Genomic DNA, 25650 nt, shown 5'->3' on the forward strand with positions numbered 1-25650 from the left:
AAAAGAAATATTGCTCCACCTAGTGGTGGCAGCAGATATGGTGTTACAGGGCCTGACTTGATCTCACTCCTAACTCAATATTTGCAGGGCTTTTTTTTTTTTCCTTTTTAAAAAAGATCCATGTCAACTGTAAAGGGAGTCTGGGATAGGGCTCCTGCTCTTATCCAAACCGTGCAGGAGAAAGAAAACCTTTCTCAGAGATGGAGATAAATAAAATGAAAAACCTGCATGGTGAGGGAGGAGGAGAGAGGACTGAAAGAAGAAAAAAAAAAAAATTAAACAAACTTGCAGGAGACATTATAATGAAATCAAACACAGGCGGCCTCGTCCTGAGAGTTTCCCGCAAACAGCACCGCACCGAGCACGGTGCCCTATTTCCAGGCGGCTCTGTCTACCTGCGCTGAGCCCCTCCCCTTCTCTCCCCCCTCTCTCTCTCTGCCTCTCCTCCTCCTCCCTCCCTCCCTCCTCCTCCTCCTCTCCCCGTCCTCGGAGTTTGTGTTGCACTCGTTGCAGTAGGAGGGTCCATGTGCACCGAATGACGTCGCTCTGACTTCAAGTCCGACCGACTCCTTCGTTTGTTTTTAATACTCTTTTTTATCCAGGCCCCCGGATCGCTAATCTGCAAAATTGCGGCCATAATGTGAGATCATCTGCCGCTGTCGTCCGACCCGTCGCTGTCGTTCGTCCTGTCAGGAGCAGCCGCTCGCTGTTGAGGATTACTACTGATAATACGCAGTCCACTTCTCCAGTGTGCGCCTTAGCTGTCAAACTGCAAACTATGTATTGGGAAGAGTAGACAAGAGCACATTTGTTGATATTTATTGACTTTGCTTCGCGTGTCTTTTCTTTTTTTTTCTCTCTCTCTCTTCCCTCCTGTCCTCTGGATTTATCGCTGCCCAGCAACACGGCCACCTGACAACTCTGAATGTCGTAATTAAGGTAAGGAAGGACAGAGCTCTCCGCTTCACTCTACATTTTAATTTCGGATGAGACTGAAGGCGAAACTCAACTCAGCCTTCAGTGCATCCCCCCGGTGCATTTGCAGCGAGAGAGATATTTTTTAAATAACTTTCAACCCGGGACTGTTAGCCTCTGCTGTCTGCTCCTTATTGGAAGGAAAAAAAAAAAAAAAAGTCGCCAAGAAGTTTACGCGCAAACAAACACAAGGCAAACACGTAATTTCAGTGAAATCAACAGCAGGTTTTGTGTGGATTTCTTTTCTGCGCGCACCTGTTAAGAGCTGCCGAGAAACACGTCTTAAAATCACCACTTGAATAATTCAGATGTGCTCGCTTCTCGCGCTCGTCAGTCCAGAAAAATCCGCACACGAAACGAGTTTTACTCAGCAACAACAAAACAATAAAATAAATAACTTTAACAGGAAAGAAAAACAAAAACAAAAAATCTGGTCTTCTTGTGCTTATTCTGCGCCAACGCAAAATGGAGAGATATGCAGAGAGTTGCCCTTTACAGAGGCAGGACAATCACGGCAGGAGCGAGAGGGAGGAATCATCAGGCTGACATCTCCTTTATTTCTCCCTCTGTTTATTTTTATTTTCATTTCTACATCCAAGGACGTGCACACGGCGTGCATGCGATATTTTGCAAGCAACCTGGATAACTTTAACTCAAATCTTGGCTACTTCAGAGCCCCCTCCAAGAGTGCACCGTTTCATGCAGAAGGCGCACGCACGCGTCCCCCAAAGCGATGCCCCCTCATTGCAATCAGTTTTGTAGAGTGTTTAACTGTTGCGTGTGTTTTTGCCGCTTCTGGCCGCAAAAAAAGCAACATTTCAAGTTGTGTCGCAGCTATGTTGTGGCTGCAAGAGCAATAACTATTGAGTGACAGCCTTCGGACCAATCCGTGAATGGCCTCATAAGGCTGGTGGATATCTGTCTGAGCCGTCCAATAGAGGCGCAGCAGAGGTGGGGATTTAAACCAAAAGCCCAGGCCGACGTCACGCAGACACGTTAACCCTTGCAGTGCAGTTTTCTTCAACTTATCACAATGTACATCTCCTGTAGTGCAGTGATAGGGAGCTTTATCTGCGAGAGAAGGGAGGAATACTGTACAGACTGGGCTTTGGACTCGGATTTAACATTGCTAACAGATAACAACAATAAGTTTTTCAACATTAAGTCAAATCTGTTGTGTTTTATATGTAGATGAAATAATTCTGCGTCTCCACACAGCCCTTTTCTCCTTTGCCGTGCCTTTTTACCTCACAGGGTTTTTATCCAATGACCCGTAACTTACTGCCTTCACAGAAATCCAAACCAAAAAGATTGTATTTACACAACAGATTTAAGATTCGTTAGCATATTCCTTTGTCTCACATGAGACCTTTAATCTGTGCCTAAAGGTAGATACCCTCAATACACCTGCCACTCAACCGTTTTAATTAAACCAGTGCCTTGTGTGCTTATGCAAACATCTCTCATCCTTTTCTTTCCTTCCTCCTCCCTTGTTTACCAGGTGAATCAATGAGCCAGCAATGGAGACCAAAAGATACCAAAGTTTCTTTGATGGAAGCGATACAGAGAACAGATGGTCGCAGGTCCCCAGCACCATGGAGCACTGCTGCAGCACAGAGGATTCAAGTCTGACCAACAGTGATATCCTGATGGACATAGTCAATGTGAGCTGCCCTGCTGGAAGCCCGGCCACCGACTGCAAAGACAACAATACAAAGAAGCAGGAGCAGCCAATGCTTCGGCTCAGCCAGAACCAGCCATTTGTTCTCCCACACTTCAACAACTCTCTCCATGGTCATAAGCAGGAAATGGACTCCAAGGAGCTTTCCAAGACTGTGGCTGAGTCTATGGGCCTGTATATGAACGCTGCCAGGGAGGCAGACTTTGCCTTTAGCCAGCACGGGGGCAGTACCAGCCCTGGGAAGATGTATCCAGTGTGTGGGCGGTCTCTAGAGGAGAACCAGTGTGGCTCCACAAAGAGCCCCAAGTTGAAGCCATTTGGTTTCCAGCAGCCCAGCACCACTCCCCGAGAATGCACCGCTGGGACTCCAGTTAGCTCAGCTACAATGCTGGCTTCATCTCTGTCCTGCAGCCCGCAGACCTCCAGCTCCATCTCAAGCCCTGGTGGAAGCAACAATATGGTGTCCTCAACCACCAGTCCTCCTACGTGCTTTGGACCAGTGTGCTCGTCCGTCGGTAGTCCGGTGAGCCAGACGTCTTGTGCCGCAACTCTGGCCAACATCAAGCGCAGGAATTCAGCCACATGTAGCCCTGTAGAGTCCAGCACAGTGGGCTCACCACCACTCACCAGCCCACTTAACATCATGAGGTCCCCCATGTCCAGCCCTCAGAGTATGAGTAGTGTGAGATCGCCTCCGTCCTGCAGCACTACCTGTAACATCAGGTCATCAGTCTCGAGCCCCACAGGTGGCAGCTGCACCAGTACTGCCAACAACTGCAACACAGTAAGGCCCTCCATCTCCAGTCCGGCCACAGGGGGCGCCATGGCGGTCAGCAGCCCGCAGAACCCCTCCTCAGGTGGGTTTCCTGTGTCCAGTCCTGCTGGCGGACTGGGTTTGGTGCAGAACGACACCAACAGCCCAGAAGCGCCAGGTCTGACCAGAGACACGGACTTCAAGAACTTTGAATTCCCCAAAGTAGAGATGGTAGACGGGGAGGTGTTCAACGTCGGCTTAGACCAGATGGGCATGGTTAAGTACATCAAAAACGAGCCCGGAACTGACTTCAGGAGCATGTGTTTAGGCAGCTCCAAATGTAACGCGAGTAGCACACCTTTTATCACCCAGATTAAGAGTGAGCCAAACAAAAATGAGGGATGTATGAACCAACAGCCCTACGGTGAGCCGTCACCATCTCTTGGTCTCTTCTCTGCATCTGAGACCACTTATTTGTCCATGAGGAATAACATTGATGAATACAGTCTTTCTGGTATCTTAGGACCTCCCGTCTCCTCTATGAATGGGAGCTATGAGCCCGATGTGTTCTCCAACAATGTCCTGTCGAAAGGGGTTAAGCAGGAGACCAATGATGGCAGCTATTACCAAGAGAATAACAGCATGCCCACATCGGCCATTGTTGGAGTTAATTCCGGTGGACATTCATTCCATTACCAGATTGGAGCGCAAGGAACAATGTCTTTCACGCGGCATGATGTGAGGGACCAGTCCAACCCTTTGTTGAATCTAATTTCGCCTGTAACGGCGTTAATGGAGTCGTGGAAATCTCGGCCCGGCATGTCACAGGGGTCACTCTCAGCCAGAGGTGAGGGATACCCGGGTCAGAACTGCATCACGGACAGGTAAGAAGAAGTCGCCTCTGTGTAGTCTGAGTGCCTTTCTGTGCGTCTCTGTCAGACGGCTTGCTTAAAATGATACGTTTTCTGAGTTGTGATAAATATTCCGGTTTAGCTTTACAGAGAGAGGCAGTTTTCTTTTTTCCTAAATCCTTTTTTTTGTCAGTATAGCTGGATAATAACTGCTCTCTTTACAGGATCAGATAGATGGAGGGCCAGTTACATTCAGACTCATATTGCTCAAGGGATTTAGGGCGTTTGCTTTGAATAGTGCAAAAATAATAACAACAGCAGGGCTTGAGAAAGGCAGCGGGATGCTGGCTGGGGGGGGACAGGAATTAAAGGAAGGGGTCCAGGTCATTGTTATAGTAGCATGTGATCACAACATCATCTCGGCTAGCGCTGCCTTGTGCTCTACTGTAACACAGAGGCAAAGTTTACCTCTTATCAGGGGCCTGTGTGTGTGTACAACAACAAAATTTATTGGGCTGTTATCAGGAGGTCCAGCTAAGACCTTGTGTAATGCAAATATCTGTTTTTATGGGCCCTAGGCCATTGGCAGCATCGTAAATTATGAATGATTGATCACATGCTTTTGTTGCCAAACTGATGAAATAAACAGTTGCTTTTGTGAGGGTGGGGGCTGAAAAAACAAACAGGCCAAAGGGAAAAAAAAAATCTATAATAGCCGCCAATCTGGCAAAGTGCAACTTTGACACAGTTGTTTTGCTTTCAGTGTACTCTGTTGTCCTAGTTGCATATGAAACTAAAGGAAGTAAAATATCATCAACACAATTAACGACAGCAAGCCATAAGTTAGACCTCGAAACATATGGTGACCTTGTTTAAATACAGTATGTTTACTCACGTAACAGCGAGAGGTTTATTGATGTCGTTTGACGGGAAATCGGAGGAAAGCTTTGTGATTCTGTATCTGGGGAATTTGGGTGTGATTCGATTTTTAGCATTTATTAAGTGTCTGTTGGTGTACTAATAAAACACATTGTTATCATTCATTATTCCAAAGGATGTTATAAATTCAGTTTTTATGAGCCGTTGTAAGGAAGCACAAAATAAAGTCATAAATGACTTCCTGTTTACTTGGCACGGCTGGAGAGTCAGATGCTTGCTGTAAGAGAGGTACAGTACTTGAGCTGCTGCTGCTGCTAGTGCTGCTGCTGCTGATGGGATGTCGCTCTGCCACGCTCGACTGTGAATTGACCGTGACAATTCCAGACCGACTTTGGCCCATGATGTTGCACAGAATCTCAAAAATGGAGATTTATGAGATCAAAAGTTTTCATGATTGAATTTGGAGAAACCAACTTTGCCGATCTCAATGCTCTGCCATTTTTCAGCTGTCTGTTTTCATTTTCTGTTTTTATTTAGATTTGAGGGACAAGTCTGGAGGGAGGGACTGGGAAAAAGTCAGTTTATATTCTCACGGGTCATCAACTGAAAGCTGATTTACCCTGACTTACGAATGCTGCTGATGCTGGTTGTCAGTGTCATGTATCTACCTTTTTACTGTCATCTTTTACTATAAAATGTGTGGTGTGATCTGGCCACACTGGAGTTATCTATCCAGTGTCGAGCCTCGCTGATAACAAGATGAATTCCTAAATAGTTTACCTAATTTATAGCTCTTAAAATAACCACATCACATTAATTGTCCTAGTTACATTGATTTCCTATAATAATCACAATGTACACGTTTGTCTGGTTATCTTATCATCAATATTTTTCATGTCATCTCTGTTTATTCAGCTTTATGTGTACAGTACGCGATCGTCTAGAGAGTACATACTCCATCTGTGTGTGCGCGCCTGTGCCATAACAAGGCTCGCAGCTCTGAGGAGACTGATACAGCCCCGTTACCTTGGAGGCGACCCATATGGCAGGAGGCAAAGCGATGTTGACGGGATCACTGCCACCTTGGTCCTAATGAGATCCAGCTTAGCCCTAATGTCAGACAGGATGACAGTAAGAGGTGGGCCACATGGCAGCCAGCCAGGCAGGAAGGCAGGGAGGCAGGAGGCAAGCAGACACAAACAAACACACATATACATATGTACATACAATTAATGCAAAAACACACACACACACACACATGCAGTATACACACAGAGATGTCTTAGGTAGAGTGCAAGAATCTAACATTTTTCAGAGGTTGCTGCCTACTGTCAGTGCCGTCTTACACCAGTTGTATTGTATTGATTGACAGCTATACTTAGACATAAACATTGGCTTATTCTATCCTGCCGGAAAATCTTAAAGTGCACAGCAGGAAATCTGTGCACTGTCGAGCTTCCGACTGACTACAGTACATGGCACCCGGGCCCAAAATTTCATAGGCGAAAAATGTTACGTAACCATTAAAAAGCACAACTAAAACTCTTTGATCCGCTGAAGCCTTGGATGACAGAGTGTAAAATCCCTTGGCTCTTTTTTTTCTCACTTTGGTTTCCTCTGTAAATGGTTTTAATTAAAAATGGCTGCTCATCTGAGCAGTCTGGATTACTTTGTGCAAAACATTTTAACTCAGATTCAAAAGAGCAGAGGAGGGGGGGGGGGGGGAATGAGTCGCACTAACCAGGATTGTTGTATTTCTGTGATGTTTGGTTTAAACTTGATTCTTTGGCAAGCTAGCTGAATTAGTGCATTTTAGATGATGGGACTTTCAGATGCTGAGATTGTTTTTCTTAATTTCTTTTTTTAACAAATAAGTTGAATTCCTGTTTTTATTCCCTTGGATTTAAAAAGCTCTGCAGTATGGTTTGAAGACCACTCTGAAAGAAATCTGCCTTGTATGAAATATATAAATATGGAAATTATAATAAAATGACCTACATTAGTGCGCTGGATTATGTTTGCACAGTGCCTAAATCTCCAAATCTCTTTTCACCGTATTTAGGGCATTTTTTTGTGCTGGTGTTCACAGTAATGTTTCACCAAATAGAATTACTTTAAAACTTGTCAGCCCTCTGACCTAATAATTTCATAATCTGACAAATGGTTAAAACTCAGAATAGAAGCCAACAATGTATTTTTTTCCCCCTTTTAGATGAGGTCTCATTGAAACATTTTAGCCTGTCTTAACAGCCATGCGAGTAGTAGCACCTCACTATAGGTTGACATTTCCCTTGCTTGTAGCTTGCAGCCAGTTGCTGTGGATCAACTGAGTGCCCATCACGAGGAAGTACCAGATTCGAGCGGGGAGAATGCTTTGCACTGGACTCTGGCCAACTCTCAATGTTCTGCAGAGGGATGAAAAGGCATACTCCTGAGAGCACACTAATAAGGCTTTAATTGTATGTTCCTCCACTAAATTAATGGATGGAAATGATTTGATTAATTCAGACACTGCTGGATACTAATATCCAATTAAATCCCAACACCAGGCATGCACAGGGGCTCCCAGTGCATTATGGGTTCCTGACTATAAAGCGGGCAGCTGCTTGTTTGGGTTGTGAAAAGGATGTTACAGGTGAAGGTGTTGGGGAATGGCTGCAGATCTCAGTCGTTGTCTTATATCACATGCAAGTGTATTTAAAAAATTCAATACACAGTCAATACAATCATTGAATCGTGCGAAATTTGATCTAAAGCACATACTGTGCTGCTGACAGGCTAATGTTTTTTCTATTAGTGTCGTTCTCTTTTCACTGTGTAACTCCCTTAATTCGATAAAATCTAAAGACTGTCAGGTAGCTTTAGAAAAACACACATCGACTTCTTTTGCTTACTCTTTTGATGATATCTCAAGTGCAGCCGAGATCACAGAGTAGAGTCATGTCATACCCTGTTAAGCAAGATATATAGTTCATATGAATAAGGTTCTGCAAAGGAGTGTGCGAGACAAACATAATTAATCATTTTCTCTACTTACTTAATTTATGTGACTACCAGCGAGTGCACTGATAAAAAATAATGCAGCGTGCAGGGAGAGAATTATCCACATTTAATGAATAAATTGGGTTCAACCAGTTGAGGGTTAAAGTCATCATGTGCCCAGTATTATACAGTAGATTCCTTCAAGTCTTACTGCAGAAGTTTAACTGCACTTAATAAGAAAAGATGTATTTAATTATTATTTTTTTTTATTCAAGGCAGTTTATGATTATTCCACATTGTGCTGTGGTTTGAGAGGACATTGGGTGATCAGGTCAAGATTTTCAGTTCGATTGAAACGCTGTCACCAACTATTTTGATATTCAAGTAATTTGTTTCATTTTTCAAGCAAAAATGTTAAACATTTGAGACGAAGACTTTGGGTTTTTGACTGTTGGTCGGACAAAAGAACCAATTTAAAGACATCCCTTAGAGGAAATTGTAATGAGCATTTTACTCACATTTTGACATTATGTTGACGAAAAGATTTGTGATTTATCTTGAAAATTAGAGTTAAAACGACATATCCGTTGGCTGATATTATTGGCGGATATTGGCCTATTTCGGATATATTAGCATCGGTGTATATGTTGTCTGATATGCGCCCATATGATAACTTTTCATTCGATATTTTAATGCAGAAAAGATGCTTTGGGTGTTTTTTCTTTTTTAATTTAATTTACTTTTACTTTAAAACATCCTGCCACCGTTAAATATCTTTTTCACATGTGTTTAATAAGCGCATTTGAGGCGTCACTGCGAACAAAATGTGTGTGGCCAATGTATTGATATTGGACTTTTTCACTCCCTAATATCGGTATCAGTCGGGCTTTAATGAAAATAATTGTTAGCTGCAAGTCTAGTCAGTCATTTAATAAAACAATACATACACTATAGAACATAATGTTATTGTAAAACAGAAGTAATATGCCGCAAAACCGAGTGACATTAAGATGATTGAGATGATTGATAAAAATATCAAACAACATCTTAGTTAAATGATTTGTTAATAAAGAGACAGGTACAAACTAAACCATAGGCCTACTATATGTGCTTGAACAAGAATAAATGATCAAAGTGTAACGTTCTTCATGTTTTACGTGTCTCACATGGACTGAAATATGCTGAAAATGTCTTCTGAACTGTTGTCATAGCACTTTGGGGTGAGCGCATGAATAAATCACTCTGTGTGCGCGGCTCTTTGGCAGTTCAAACTTGCCTTTCAGTGCAGCAGTCCAGTCCAACAGTGAGTGATGAAAATTAGCTTGTTCCCTCAAGCAGAAATTAGCCATGTTTTTTTTGTTCATAGAGCTCAAGAATAAAGACAGTCAGTGCTGTAGTTGCAGAAAATCAACCTGTGAATCAGGTCACGAGTGTGACACTGTCTGGCTCGTTGAGGCAAGGAAACTACTTGTGTACATTTTTAGCATAATAGGATTTGTCATGCCGAAGGAAAGCCTTGAAGCGCATGAAGCTGAATCTCTTAAAAATAGACAAATAGTTGAACAAAATTATTATAATTGTTTCAATACTTCCTCCCTAATGACATAAATACCTATGCATGGCTAAAAAATGAAGCGAAACAAATTTAATGAATAAAATACCTCAATGAAAAAAAAACATGAATACATAAAACCCACAAGAATCCAGTTTTTTTTTTTTTTGTCTTCTGGGCAGCCAATCACTCATTGGTGTGGGTGGATTTGGAGGCTTTTAAGAGGAGAAGGAGATGGTGAGGCATTATTAGTAGTAAGAGTTGGTGAAATTCTACCGTCTGCTGTTATTTAAATATAAGAATTTGTCCTTTAAAACATGAATGCCTTGTTAAGGTAAAAGCTCCTTGCGTGGCATTTTAGATTTTGGCTGTAAATTGAACATCTGTTGGATAAAGGGTTAAACGGCCATGTTTAGACTGTGCAGAGATTTGTGGTTCATCTTGATCTCATTTAAGATATTTTCACACAGCTCCCGCAGAGAAGTAGCTTACTGCTATTAATGCTGTTTGAAAGCCTCATGTTGGGATGCAGCTTATTTAATTTTCACTGGATTTTGCTGCCCTACAAACTGACATTAATTGATACTGAGGACTTTCTTAGTTTGGTAGGAATTGTTGACGGGACTCGTATGTCAGTGAACAGCAGAATGCCACAATCCACCTGAAAATGGCACAAAAAGGGAGCATTATTTACGGCAGGTCACCCAAGTAAAAGCCATGTGAAGTTATTCGTCCATTCAACATAGCCTCACTCTATTTTTATGTTCATGTGGCGTGGATCTGCTAGTCAACAAGGTTATGTAAATACCAATTAATACAACAATCTCTACCGCTGGAGAACAAACACCTCACGCACAGGCAATGCGTTAGCAGCTAGCTAGCAACGTTCCACACGCTCTTTTAGCTTTTTGTAGCCTAACAAATACATTTAACTCTGTTCAACGCCACAATCATACAAGCAAGAGGAAATTAGCCGTCATGAACGTACCTTGGTTGGAAAAGGTGCAACAGTAACTCCTCACTGCTGTAGGTGTGTGCTTTGTGCTAACATCAGCCGCTGAAGGATTCTGTTGCTGCTGCTGCACTTCTGTTCTTCAGCTCAGGGGCTGTGTGCTTTGTGCTACTCGGTTAGCGGCTGATTGACAGTCTGTCACTGCTGCTCACTCGTTCTTTGGCTCACGGGCTGTCTTCTTAGTGCTACTGAGTTAGCTAGCTGCTGAACATAGTTGTCACCGCTAACTGTATCCAGCTACTTTGTGTCTCCTTTACATGTAAGAAAACACTTATTATAATAATTAAATAATTATTATGGACATGAACAACATACATGGCTATTGCTAGCAGTTACCACTGCCAAGCTAGCATGTTAGCATTGGGAAGTTTTGGCTGCACTTTCTCTTCCATTCTTGTGTGACTAGCTCACTAATAGCTTCAGCAATGCAGGGCTGATTAGACAATTGGATGGGCCTATTTAAAGCCTGCAATAGCTACAGATATTTAACTTGTCAGAGCATTTCATTTATTGTTTGCTGTCAGGATGTTAAGAGATTTTCTAGATATAAAACAAAACATGCTTCCAGAATAATTTACCAACCCCAGATGAATTGTAGCATTTAGCAACTGAAAGGCCAGATAATTCCCTCAGGAGTTGGTGGCAACCAAAAGCAGAGCTATAAGAAGGCGTAAATAGGCAATTTAAGGTAGTAAGGTCACCACAAGAACTTTATGAGGTGATAATATGTCAGTGTTGTGTTCACAGCTCATTCCACTCGCTGAAAGTTCAATCTGTTCTGTTTTACAGAGGAAAGTTAAGGTTTCTGCTAAAACGCTGCTCTCACTGCTATCACCATTTTGAGTTTTAGAGCAGCTCTGTTAAATACCACAACACTCTCGCTTTTTCTGTCAACTGCTCACTAAATACAGTCCCTGAGTTCATGTTTTTACTCCTGTAGAAAATACAGTACCTCAAACTTTTGGCCGATTTCGCTGTCATTGTTGTCAGATTCTCTTCCTTACCTTAAACCCAGATGAGAGGGAAAAGCTCTAACACGAAACAGAAAGAAGCCACAGATCTGATTAGAAATATCCTACAATGTTATCCTAACAGGTATATCCATGAGGGTACGGTGAAAGCGAGCTTTGTTTTCCAGCTTTATGAATGGATGCCTCTTACCTTGTGCTACTAGAGCGTAGGAGTAAATGCCTACCGCGGATGTAATCTTTTTAAAAGAACCAAGATGATACTGTGTGGCACAATGATCGGGTGCTTTTGTTGCACAGAAAAGAAACCATGTTAAAAGTCTCCACTCTTCCTCTCCCACGCAGAGCCACACACACACACACACACACACACATACATACACAAGCGCACAACACGGCCGCCAACAACAACAACAACAGCACACATTCTAGGCCGGACTTGACACCCCAATAAAAGTGTGGTTACTGCTGGCCCGGGCTCCTGGGATTTGAATGCGTGTCTTGTCCTCATTTGAACTTCTTCCTGAAGCACAGTCTGGTGACAGAGGGCCAGATTTCCGCTAGGCCGGTCCTGTAGTTGGAGATTTCGCTCTGTTACCTACCGCTGACATTCCCTTCTGTTGTTGGGGTCATTACCAAACTGCATAAAGGAGGCGGAAACTAAATACCAGGGCTGCAACAAAGCATAGTGCATGCTTCTGTTTCGTGATGAATGCCTCGATTTTTATATCGTGCTGCCGTGTGAAATCCTTGCAAAGAGCTGAATGGCAGTACTTTGTTTACCTAGCACGCAAGTAGTCTTGAAGGTCTCCCACAAGTAGTCTTCGAGATCGCCTGAGTCATGAGCTTTTGTAGTTAGCTTTTGTGAGGAGGAGAAGCTGAATGAAATGCACCGTCATCTGAGACGGTGTAGCAACATGCTGGTGTCAGTAATATAAAGTGACTACAAGGAAATATGCACATATTAAATCACAAATTACAAAGATTAACTGGTCATAAGAGCCTATCAGCATTGTCATAAATAAAAAAGAATTGTTTGTTGAGCTAAATGCAGGCAGATGTCTAATTCATTGGTTGGACATTATTCAGTCAGGGCTATAAAAAGGAATGAGATCTATATTTCATTTTCGGTGGAGAGGATGCAGAGAGAACCCATCTCAACTCTCTCAGCGTATTATTGTCTGCCTCTTGTATGCTGATATACTTGACTGAGCAAACAAGGCATGCCTTTATCATTCATGTTTAATTAGAGTTTGCCCAAGTGTTCATGCCAAAGTGCTTAAACACAGTGTTTGTCTTGTCACTTCCTCCATGGAAAGGATGCCATAAAGGAAGGAGCTTCAAAAATGTTAATTGTTCAGCTTGAAAGGTTCCCAAAGTAGGTCATGCATAGTTGGCTCAAATAAAGTGAAGTGTGTGTGTGTGTGTGTGGGTTAGGGTTGGGGGGGGGTACTCACACACAAACAAACAACACACACACACAAATGGCATGCATCCACAAACAGTGTTACGTCAGCAGAACCCATGATTCAGAAAAGTGCTGCAGCTGACTGTGACTTCAAGCATTAATTACTCCGTCGATAACTTCAGCCGTAACACAAATCCTCCCAAAACCAGAGCAAACATTAAGAAATCATCTGTCAGGTGAACGGAAAAGCCTGGAAAGAAAGTCGACCTCTCTTCAGGTTTTCAATGGTTCGAAGGCTTTTTTTTATACTGATATTATTTTAGCAATTTATTTTTCTCTTTCAGTTAATACATCTATTTGCCCTGCTGCCCGGGATGTTATTTCTGAGATTACATTTTTAATTATTATGTCAAATAAATTATTAGGTAGCTTTATCTGAACCGGGTATGCTTTTAAATGTTAATTCAGTAGTATGTGTGGGACTAAAACCGATTTTTTTAAATACATCACACTGGCACTACAGCTAACACATCAGATGTCACAAGGCTAATGTGTGGTGTACTGTATATCTTTAACATATATAAAAACACTCTGTATATCCTCTCATGTATATTCAAATCCCAGAAACACCCACTAATGTTCAGACACGTGTGCTAGCCTTGAAAATGTATAATTAATCTTTTTAAAATGGCCATCGTGGTTTTGACCTAGAAAACCCATTTGCTGGTTATCTCCTCCGAGCTAAAAGCTAAATGATTTGTGTCCTCTGTCAAGGATGTATTTAAATCCATAAAATACTAAACCTCAGTTATTATGGATCCAGAATTCCAGGTGCACAAATCATGTGCGTAGCGCAGCGGCAGCTCATGACACACTGACCCAGCAGGTACAAGGAGAGCTTCCAAGGATCAGGTGACAGCTCAAAGAAAAAGATACTTAGTCATACTGAGCCTGCTCGGAGAGATCGTTTTCTTGCATGACCCTGCAAAAGGGGTAAATATGTTTGGCAGGAAGTGTAATAAGATTTCAGTAGAAGAGGGAAGAAAAGTCATAATTGAAGGGAGATTAAAGGGTCAGCTTTCTCAAATTACACATGAACACACACACACACACACACACACACACACACACACACACACACACACACACACACACACACACACACACACACACACAAAACAGCATTTTTTCTTTCTTATCACAGGTTGTGTTTACTGTAGTTATGCAGATAGAAAGGATGTCTCCATTACCAGACAGGTTTATTGAAAATACTTCCTTTCCCCCTATGAAAACTGTTGGCAGAGTTGTACCTCAGTACATTTTTTATACCAACAGAAATGCGTCTGTAGTGCAGAGTACTGTCAACTGTCTCTGGCTCTGACTCTAGCATTAGATCGCAGAAAGTTTGTGATTGAATCACAATGTTGCCAATTTGCGATCATTTTATTCAGAGTTGTTGTTGCTGCTTGTGTTTCACATTTCAGACGTTTGGCTCGTTTTGTTACTTGAGTAAAAGTCTTAAAGTGTCTGATATTACATTTGCTTAAGTCTCAAAATTACAAGTACAAGTAAATTGTCCATTATAAACTCTATGCTACAGGTCAAGTGATTATTGTCCTGGCTGATTATCAGATCCGATATTCAGCATTTTTCTGATTGTCAGAAGTAATGAATAATTTCATCTGTCCATAAAATCATTTCATGTATGAATGTGCTACCTGCTCTGATGCAGCATGCAATTTGCCAAGTAACTAGTAACTATGGTTATCAACTAATGTAGTGAGTAAAAAGTACAAAATTTGCCTCCAGATAATGGAAATACTCAGGTAAAGTACTGAAGTACAGTACTAGGAAAAGGTACTTAGTTACATCCCATCACTGTTATTAAACACTTGTAACACAGATTCAAACATGATGGAGGCAGAATATTTTACAGTTAAGCAATAAACTTTATCGTTCAAAATGACGTCAGTGTAACGAAATAGTAAACTTAACTGGAAATGTAATTATTATAGATTACCTAAATAATATTTTTGGGCATTATATTCTGTAAAAAAAATACTCCCCAGCAGTCTATAGATCTCAAAACTAAGCTGATTGAAACTAGAGTTATCAGCATAGATAGGTATTACTAGATGCAAGTAGAAAATGTGCTTTCTTCTTTGTGTTAAATTCGAATTGATGTATATAAAAAGTCACAGAATCATGATTTCAGGTTAGTAGCAGATCTAAAGTGATGGTGACTTGGCAGCCGCTATGTCATTCTAATGAATGGTGGGCGGCGTTTGTTTCCGATCATAGTGAGAACAAATGACTTTGCATGTGGTCTTTGGGAAGTTGGCCTGTCTCTAAAGAAATTCGCCCATTTCAACAGGAAGACACAGTCAGACTGTTGATGCGACACCACGATGGCATTAACTCGGTACTGTCCGCAGCTCTGGGAAATACTCAGATCTGGCCATTATCCCTGTAGAGTTTACTGCACTGTACCTGGCACAGGCAAACATTCCCCTGTTCGATGTCTGCTTTTTGTTTCGCCTGCCTTCCTCTGACTTGGCTGCAGCTGCCTGTTTCTCTCTGCTCTGAAAGGGAGACAGTCTGGAGCTTTTTTTGGGTTTTGACTGTTAAGCAGGAGCTTTCTCTTTTATTCACAATCTCACTCAGCTGCCGGACCTTGAAGAAAATGAAAGACGCTGACGCACCACTATGCTGTTTTGTTGGACTTTCATCAAAGCAGTAGCAGACTCGGGCCCCCTTACACTCTTACACCTTGATTAATTTATTAGTTGTCAAACCACACACAGACACTCACACAGATGCATGTCTGCTGTGTTGTGGTTCAGTTACATTACAGGGGCATTTAGATGATAAAGGAGGGGCAGCGACAACATGTTATGTCACTCTCTACTTAAGTTTATGCGGTGCATTCCTTCAGTCTGGTGCTGCTGTTGCTCTTTAATTATCTTAGTTTTTTAACCAACATTAGAATTAAACAGTCATGTAGTTTTACAGCATATGTTTCAAAACTGAACTCATTCAGTGCGACTGGTTCTAATCTTTAACTTGGTAAATGTTTTGGAAAAAGTTATTTAAACGTTAGATTCATTGTTGAATGTCTACGTAAAACAATCTCACGTCATATGTACACGGAAAGTAGAGCTGCAACAATAAGTCGATTAATCTGACTATTTTGATAATTGATTAATCATTTTGGTTATTTGTCGAGCTAAAAATGTCAAACATTAGCTGGCTCCAGCTTGTTACATGTAAGGGTTTGCTGCTTTGTCTTTGTTTCTTTGGGTTTTGGACCGTTGGATGGACAAAGGAAGCAATTTGAAGACATCATCGGGAAATTATGACGAGCATTTTTCACCATTTTGTTTTTACATTTTAAAGACTAAAAGACAAATGTATTAAACGTGAGAATAAATGGCAGATTAATCAATATACTGCTACTACACTACAGATATTGAGGGGCAGAATCCTGTTTTTTTCCTTGTTACCTGTGAAAATCAATTCAGAATTGTAGTCTCAGCTGATATGAGGCTTCAGCAGGCTGAGTTAGCCAAATCCGTCATCATCCCAGCTCAGGTATAGGTTCATTAACTGTTTGAGGGAAAACACTCTCAGTTTGGAAGATACCCACTTGCTGATTTGGCAAACTCACACTGCTAAAGACTTTAGATTGCATTTATAATCCCATATTTGGGATTGAGGATTTTGGCCCAAATCTTTGCATATGCTTGACAAGCAGTATGAAGAGGAGGCTTCTTTTCAAAAAAACGTAATTTTCCTCTGTCTACGAAGCTACAACTGCAGCCACCGCGCAGAAGGAGGCGTGCATCTACTCGTGAGCGAGAAGCTCATGCTCATGACAGGATGTAAATGTATAAAATCAATTGTGTCCTCATAGGCTGAGTTGTAACATTGACTAGCTTAGTTATCTTAGGTTGTGGCAACTGTGTGACATACAGTATTTTTATGATCATTTGCCATTCATCCCTAAGTGCCAGCAACAGCCTCCGCTCGTAGCGTTACTTTTTGGTTGTCCGTCTGTCCCGTTCTCTTGAGTGCGATATCTGGTACACATGTTGAGTACAATAGATGGAAATTATGGTATTCATGGTTATGGTCTCTAAATGAAGCCAACACGTTTCTCAGATATCGGTGGATATGTGTAACATTTCTGCATTCAAATGAAAAACTAGACCTAGCAAGTCTAGACCTTGGTTATAAACTTTGTTGAGTTGTGAACTCACATGATCTGGAAGTCTTTTAGTCTCAATTCAACCAAAGTAAAGGTGTGTTTCATTCTGTTGCTATAACTTCCAAGGAAACATCAGATCAGGGAGGAAGTCGGTGGACGTGACTTAACTGGCCCGAATACGTTACCTTGTCTGTGAACGTTTCTGCATTTCAGCATTTCTCTGAGTCACATCAGATGGATTTTCATCAACAGTCACGGTTGTTTGACAGTGAGGGCAACAACACCCATGATACCATGCTTCACCTTTTGTTTTGTTTGACCCTAGTGGCAGAAATTCCTTCAAAGTCTTCACTACATGCGTATATAAATGAGGGCAGGCATGGCATTTGAACTGCAACTTGACTAGTTTACAGCCACAAGGTGGTAATTGTAGTTAATTGTCCAATGCCTTTGGAACATATAATTGCTGCATTAAAGTGGCACATAGCTTTAACATTAGAGGCCAGTACAATTCCTCCAACTGTGGGAACGGTTGACCTAGATTCCTGCTTTATTAAATAGATGCATTATGTGGTTTACATCGATGGAGGCGTGCCAACAGTGGTGGAAAGGTTCTGTGGAGGTTGCGCCTCCTTGTCAAGGGCACCATTGTCGTTATTACAGCATATCACTGCTTATATGGGTCCTGATATACTGCACCCTTGACTCTGGAGGGCACACTTCTGGTTGGTGTTGCTGCAGTTCTCAGTTGCTGATGTCAGCAGTTAGAGAAATCAGCGGTCTTCCACAATCCCATTTTCTCATCAGTGGGTTATTGATTTGGGGCCTTGCACCAGGACCTCTGTAGCCTGGGAACCAGATGAATTCACGAGCTCATTTGCTCCGGCAGATGCGTCTGGTCGCACTCCCATTCAGACACATCTCCATCCGGCCTGTAGACAAATTCAGATCAAACGGTCAAACAAGGAAGTTGATCAAGATTTTGTTATTGCCTATTTCACACCTCAGATATTTTCGGAAACATATTTTAGAGCACTGTTTGGCTCTAACACAGGATTGTTTGTGACCAGGCCGTCATTTTTTTTTGCTTGAATTTGGACCAAGAACTTCCCAAACTTACAGGCATCACTGAGCGCTGAATCGCGTTTTCTGTCGCTCTTCAGATTCACTTTGGTCTGCAACATAGATAACACCCCTCAAATTAAAAAAATAATTGAGAGACAATACCAAGCTGCATTTGCACGACTGTACTACATGTGGATCCATTCATCATCATTGGTCGTTCCCAAACAATAGTTAACGCCTGCTAAGAGAAGCATAATGTGTCATCTTCGAACAATTACATCTCTTTGTCTTTTTCCATTATTGAGAAAAAGTTTGCTTCCTTGTGTTGTTAAGATAAAATGTTGGTATTGAAAGATCTTTCTTTCCAACCTGAGAGGAGAGGCAGCCTACTGCGCAGGGTTTCTTTAGGGTTACTGGTGGAGGAGGATGTTATCCTGCTTGTTGTGAATGTAGCTGACATGCCTTAAGTTCTTCCTTCATTCCAGTATGATTACACCCACTCGCTCCAGTGACATGTGCGTCTTGTGGTATTTCAGGCTCACTAGGAGGAAGCTTCTTATTCAGGTGTGAAGCTGATAATGTTTCAACAGCTTTTGGGGTTGCCTGTTTGACAGGTTGAGTGGATAGGTTGACTGTCAAAGTCTAATTGAGTTTGATAGCGCCACAGTTTTGAGACCACAGGAAAAAAAAACACAAGGTAATTGAGAAAAATATGACAACCTACTTATGCATTTAATCAGTGTACCTGTGGCTGAAAGTAAGAACATTTTCCTACATAGTTGTCAACCTTAATGCACACACACCGGCTTGCCTCGCCTTTCTGTTCCTCTCTCCCTGTATGTCTCTGCTCTGTTGACTTTTTTTTCGTCAGCAGCATGTTTTATAGAGTCAGCCAAAAAACACACCTTGCTTTGATTCTCTCACCCCTGATTTTGTTTCCGCAACAGCAGGTGAGCCGCGTGTGGAGGAAGCTTGTCGTTAATTTTGAAGAGTATGACACCGCAACAACCAGGTGCGCCTACCGCCTTGTGCGAAACAACGGGATAAGTGGGTCTGCGTTGCATAGGAGAAGTCGCATCACAATCAGTGCGTTAACAGTAGGGAGGTTAGACGAGGGAACGTCTCTCTCTACTTGGGCGGCCGTTAGTATACCTGGGCAGCCGGCTAAGTCTATGTGTGGGAAACACCAAAACTACAGTGTATCTGTAGGTGAGGAAGGAAAATATAATTAGAAATGGGATTAATGGTATGTTTCTAATACTTGAGACATTTTCTTGGGATTTCCAGTGTATGCACACGGCATGTAGAATATCTGTCATTTGCTGCCATTTGCAAAAGATACATCAGTATCCACTGCCGTACAACCAGACTACGCCGCAGCTTCTTTTCTCGGGCAGTGATACTCCTGAACTCATCCTTAATATTCCACCTTGAAAATAGTTTGTCTTTAGTTTTGTGTAGCGTAAAGGGACTACAACTTACATTTTGTTATACAACAACCCTGTACTGTGAAATGACAATTAAACGAACCTTGAACCATTTTTCTTTAAGGTTTTCCCGAAGTAATGCAGCTTTAAAACTGCACTAATCAATATTTTTCAGACTCTGCAGTTCCTCTCAGCTTTACAGAACGTTTTAGCATCTTCCAGCTTTTTGTTTTTGATTTTACGGCTCAAAGATTCATTGTTCTCGTTCATCTAATCCAAACCCACTGCTCGCTATTTTCCCAGAACCAAACAGCAGACGTAGTTAGTGACACGCTGGTGAAGAATTGGAGCGTTAAGCAGCTATTTTTATTTTTTTTGGGCTTAGATTTGAGATATGTATGAAAATACAGCTCGGAATGAATGCTGGTGTTGACAGTAAAATAGGTAATTCGGTGAGGATTATCAGCAGGTGCAGCAGGACGGCTGTGCTGTTACTGCCCCATTTACAAAATACTACATGTCAGTAGATCACTAGGTGTCTCAATCTGAAAATAACTAACTCACAGATGAGGTACAGGTCCTATTTTATTGTTGTTTTATCCTCCTGGCCCTGGCTTTAGTTATTAGAGCTCCCATCTGTGGGTTGCATTAGTCGAGCTCTACTGAAGGCATGGCATTTTTTTTTCCCTCCGTGAACAAAGCTGCATGCTCATTTCATGCAATATGAATTAAGGGCCAAACACTCACAAGTGTTTCAAGGGGTGATTTCCCCTTAGTGATTACACTGGAGAGGTGCCAGGAACTGTACAGGAAAAAATTACCATACTGTGGAGAAAGAGAGAGAGAGAGAACCTGTAAAAAAAAAAAAAAGTATAGCACTCGCTGTATTCGTGCAAATGTATGTATGTGTGTGTGTTTACTGCCGAGAGAGAGGAATCTAGACAGCGAAGAAGCGAGAAGGAAAGTACAGCAGATACTGTAGGTGCATATTCTATTGTATCTAACAGAGTCTGTGCAACAATCGAGTGAAGAAACATCTGTGAGAAACACCTGTGAGTAGGACTGGGTGTTGAAGGATATCGATGCCAGTGCTACTTAAATGTGTCAGTACTACAGGACTAATCGATACTTCTCAGTAATCGTATGAATATGAAAGGGGCATGTTGTGAAAGCAGCTAACAGTATTTTGTTTTCCTCTGGCAGGATCACGAAATACAAATATCTGGAAGTTTTTATTTTTGTTGGTGTGTTTATAAGAAAAAAAAACATGAAGAGCAATATCTAAAAGATATCTGGAGTGCTCTAGAGTCACATTGTGCGACCATTTTTATAGAAAGAGGGGACTTAAATATATCTGGTTACAGGTGGAGGTGGCGCCCCGTCCATTTCCTATGAAAGTTGCTCAGTGGTGCATGAAGATGAAAATGCTCAACACAGAGCGTGCACACTTGAGACTTCCGCCCACCGAGTGGCAAACTTCCGGTTTAGCCCTCAGCTAACCTGAATGGGGATTTTTTTTTTTTTTTAAGAAAGTGATGCTGCAGCTCTGTTAGCCTTTTCAGATGTTATTGAATTGAAAAAAAAAATCCACCGTTTCACAGCCGCTTCTTACACAATGTAAGCTTTGAGGGCCAGTGTGCATCACATGGCGCTGTAATTACACGGTTTGGTCACTATGTCAAATTAGCTTCAAAGCCTGGTGCTCCTCCTGGGGGCTTGGTTTGGTTACAACCATCCACTGACGTTAACCAGGTTACTTTGGCTACTCTGTGCTACTGTTATGCAACTTGAAAATACTGTTTTGTCAGCAGAGGAAACATTTGTTGTTTTCTTCGGTTACTGCGTGTCTGGCTCTCAATCATGTCACATAATGGTGATTCATGTGAACAACTGTCTGAAGAAATGTAGGTTACTTCCACTCAGTTCCATCATCCTGTATTTCAACTGCGGCTTTAGGCTAATAGAAATAAAGTTGTTATGTTAAAATAATTTTGTGTTACCTCTGGCATCTTGTACTTTCTGGGCCAGAAATAAAAACCTAGCTTCATCAGTGGTTTGAGGGTGGAGATGAACTACAACGTCCTGTAAGTTTGGCTCCAGATTTCCTCACCTGCACTCCCAGTTAGGTGATGACACATACCATTTACACAGTCCCTAGATGAATGGCAAGACAAAATGCTGACTCAAATGCTCAGTCTACTGCATCATGTTTCACCCCCCTCTTTCTCCAGCCCCCCCCACCTCTGAGAATAATGGTGTTGAAAATGAGGGCACATCACATGTGTTGACGCGATGGGAGAGGCACTGGCCTCAGCAGAGCTCGCCTGAAGGCGCAGCTACTGTACAAGCTGCTGTGTGTACAGTCTCTCGGTGACACACCTTCCTGCAGTTAAAAGACATGAATAATTATTAATCTTTTCACTGTGAAAGAGTTTTTGTGAGGACTGACAGCCATTAGTGGACTTTATCAACTGCATGAGCTTTTTTTCCAACACCTCTCAGAAAATACTCAATTTTATTCAGTTCTTCACATAAAAGCTTATTGAGTTTAATAAAACTTTACACAAAACTGATTTAAGTGAATTAATTTCTGCTTGTAACCCCTTATCTCCAACTAAGCTACATCTCAATAAACTTTTCTCCACGGCTGTCATGAGTGCGTCACATGCCAAGTATTTCATTGCGTAGGGCTTACAGTCCTCCTGTTGTCTAACTTCACATTTGATGGTGCTACAGGCCTACAGGCTGACACGGATTCAGAGATTTAGATCCATATTTGTCTAATGCATGCTCCCCACCGGTCAGACAGAATTTCCATCCACACGACAATCTGACAGTTTTTGGGCCCATCTTTTCCGTCTCATTGTGGTATTTAACAAACATCTGTGGGCTGCATGATTTAGTTATTCCCCCTCAGTGGGCTCCCTTTTGGTTTCGGTCCCCTCGTGGCTCCCTTTGGGGTGTAGACACACACGCACGCACACAGACACACACACACACACGCACTTGTAAACAACCACAGCTGTTTTAGCGGACATGTTGATATTTCAGTGTGGCTTCGCCTTTTTGGCTCCGTTTTGTAGGATTTTGAAGGGAAAATGTATGGTTTGTTTTACTGTAATGTGATACAGAAATCTGAAAAGTGAATGACTGTTACAAAGATTTGGGGGGAAATAAAGCTACTGTATGTGTATATACCATGTTTGATGGATAGGTAAATGGTGAATATGTCTAGGTATGTCATTACTTTAGGGGTCCAACCTGATCACATAATCACTTGTGCGTAAAACGACCACCAATCTCTCATGATGTGTACTTAAGAATGAAGTCTGTCAGGGCAAAACATGGAAATTCATTCATGGATAATGTTGTGAGAGCAAAACCCACAACCTACACGACTGCTGGACGGAGGGCTCAAAGCTCCACCGAGCACCGTGAATGCATGACAACGGATTTCTTTTTTTAGCTAGCTTCGATCTATTTTGAGAGATGGGTAATGATACAGGACAGACACTGAAGGACATTCAAACCTGTCAACTCCTCTTTCTTCACACCTCATTGGTCAGAGGGAAGACGGCATTGATGAAAGGTCGTGGTGACTCTGATTAAAAGAGAATATATTCATCCAATCCACGGGCAGCACAGGGTAGTTTCTATCCGCTGCCTATAGATGGATCGGGTAATTGATCCGATCTGTCCTCATAGAGTGGAGCTCGCTCTGCCCCCAGCAGCTGTTAACCCTGCAGTGTATTAAAATCAGATTAGACTCTTGTACATAAAGGAGCGTGCCAAGGAGAGGGTTACAGCATGTTCACGTGTGTCAGCACACCTCGACACTCCAGCGTGAGGAGGAAAGAAGCCAGAGAATCCGGAGATCCCCTGTCATTTTGCTCTGGTGCTCAAAATGTATCTCCTTTTACAAAGTAAAGTGTGTACAACTGCAACAATTTGTCAATTAGCCAATTAGGCATTAATGACTATTAATCATTTAAGTCATTTTATAGGCAAAGCTGTTAAAATGTGCTGGTTACAGGTTCTTACATGTAAGGATTTGTTGCTTTTCTCTCTCATTTGTGGTAGTAAATGAGGAGTTTGGGGGTTTTGGACTGCTGGTTGGACAAAGGACTTGATTCAAAGATGTTAGATTTTAATCTAGGAAATTGTGATGACCAGTTTTCAAAAATGTACAGAAATGATTAATTGATTTATCATGAAAATAACCTTGCAGGCCCCTTTTAGGAGGGACATAATCTATAACAAACAAATATAAGCCATTGAATACCAAATAATGTATTAGTGCTGGTATTTCTGTCTTATGTTGATACAAACTGATCAATTTATAATAGTTTTAAGGACACTCAAGTGAAACTTAGTTCGCTAATGTAATGCTAAAATATTTTCGCACTCATTAAGTGATATAGCTGTCTGTATGACTGAGAAAAGGGAGGTGTAAACTAAAGCTAGCAAATAGTTTTGATTCACAGTATAACAGCACATCAAGCACATGACACATTTTAGGAGCGATGGATCCTGGATTCCTTTCATATGATAACAAAGATGCACAAGAAGAGTCTGTATTTCCATTTTCAGGCAATGATGGTCACATTTCTGTCTCGGATGTTTGTATTTAGATGTTTTTCTTTAACGTAAGGATTTTCTTGTATGCCAAACATGCAGCCATTATAGTTTTCTTTTAATTGTTGTGGTACAGTACTCACTTTCCAACGTCTGTCTTTTGACATGAATTTGCATTCTTTCGCAAAATGTCTCCTCCTGTCAGAGGACACCATGTGAGTTGGTGGCGCCCAGTGCACGACAGCTTTCAACACACATCAGGGCTATAAAAAGCCTTTAGTATCAAAATACATATCGCTTGAGAATAGTCAACATTATCTTTTGGACGAGAAAAGGGAAGAAGGAACATTTTGAATCAACTGGATGAACATATTTAGGCCACATCTTTCATTAGTAATGGTCTTCTAAGTGAAAACGGCAATAATGTCTCATAAAATCTCATAAAAAATATATCACTCACGATGTGACTTACTCATTGTGTGTACAGTAGGCTATATATACACTCCGTACAGACGCAGCTCAAAATGAAACTCGCTAAAATGTTAAATAAGCCCTCCTCTTCTGTCATTTATTACTGAGGCAACATAAAACTGGAGCGCAGAAATAACTGCAAGGCTAGTGTCTCATTCAGTTTATGTCAGTGTCCCTCTGAGAATCCGAGATTTACAGTAAGAAAAGAAAATCGAGAGGCAGAGACAGATAAAGAGCTGTGTGGAGGGATGGACGGAGAGGGAAAGATGATGATCTGAGATAAGCGGAGACAGAGGAAGAAGAGGGCAGAGGGAAAGGGCATGTGTTAGTCCCCTTTCAATTTATTCTATATTGTTCATATTTCGGTGCGGAGTGACGCCATAAAGTACCACGCGACCATAATTAATCCCCACACATCAACTCACACCTCATTGAACTTATCCTCTTCTCTTTTTTAATCATGGAAAGATTGATTTATCCGGCAAATGAATCATGCTTTATGATAATCAAAGCATTATGTTTGAAAAGACGGAACATGGACGTTTCTCTGCGAGTACAAACGACTGCAGTCGCTTTAATGAGAGGAGGGTCCTTTCGATTAGTCGGAAGAACAGAGCGCTTTGTTCTTGGAGTGCATGTGTGCTGTAGCGCACATCAAAAAGCATCAAGCCGTGTACAGTATGCTGTTTATTTTAAAAAGCAAGGGGAAATACCCTTTAGAGTGGGTGCCTCAAGCAAGAGAGGAACGCAGTGTCTCTTGTCCTTCCTGTCATCTTTCCCTATTGGCTGGTCGCCAGTGACTTGGGAGACATTGCCACTAACTGTACGCATCAGGACGGGGAT

At 41.8% G+C, this 25650-nt stretch overlaps 1 protein-coding gene across 1 annotated transcript in view; it reads left to right on the top strand.

Annotated features, from left to right (window-relative positions):
- The first annotated feature begins 518 nt into the window (after window positions 1–518).
- The window catches only part of nr3c2 (nuclear receptor subfamily 3, group C, member 2), an 82140-nt gene continuing 57008 nt past the window's right edge, over window positions 519–25650 (top strand). The window contains exons 1-2 of the mRNA XM_084372466.1: window positions 519–939; window positions 2477–4294. Of these exons, the coding sequence (XP_084228592.1) occupies window positions 2496–4294 (1799 nt within the window). The 5' untranslated portion in view covers window positions 519–939; window positions 2477–2495. The remainder of the gene's footprint in view (window positions 940–2476; window positions 4295–25650) is intronic.

Source organism: Pagrus pagrus (genome assembly GCF_965226575.1).
Source record: "Pagrus pagrus genome assembly, chromosome: 2".
Classification (NCBI taxonomy): Eukaryota; Metazoa; Chordata; class Actinopteri; order Spariformes; family Sparidae; genus Pagrus; species Pagrus pagrus.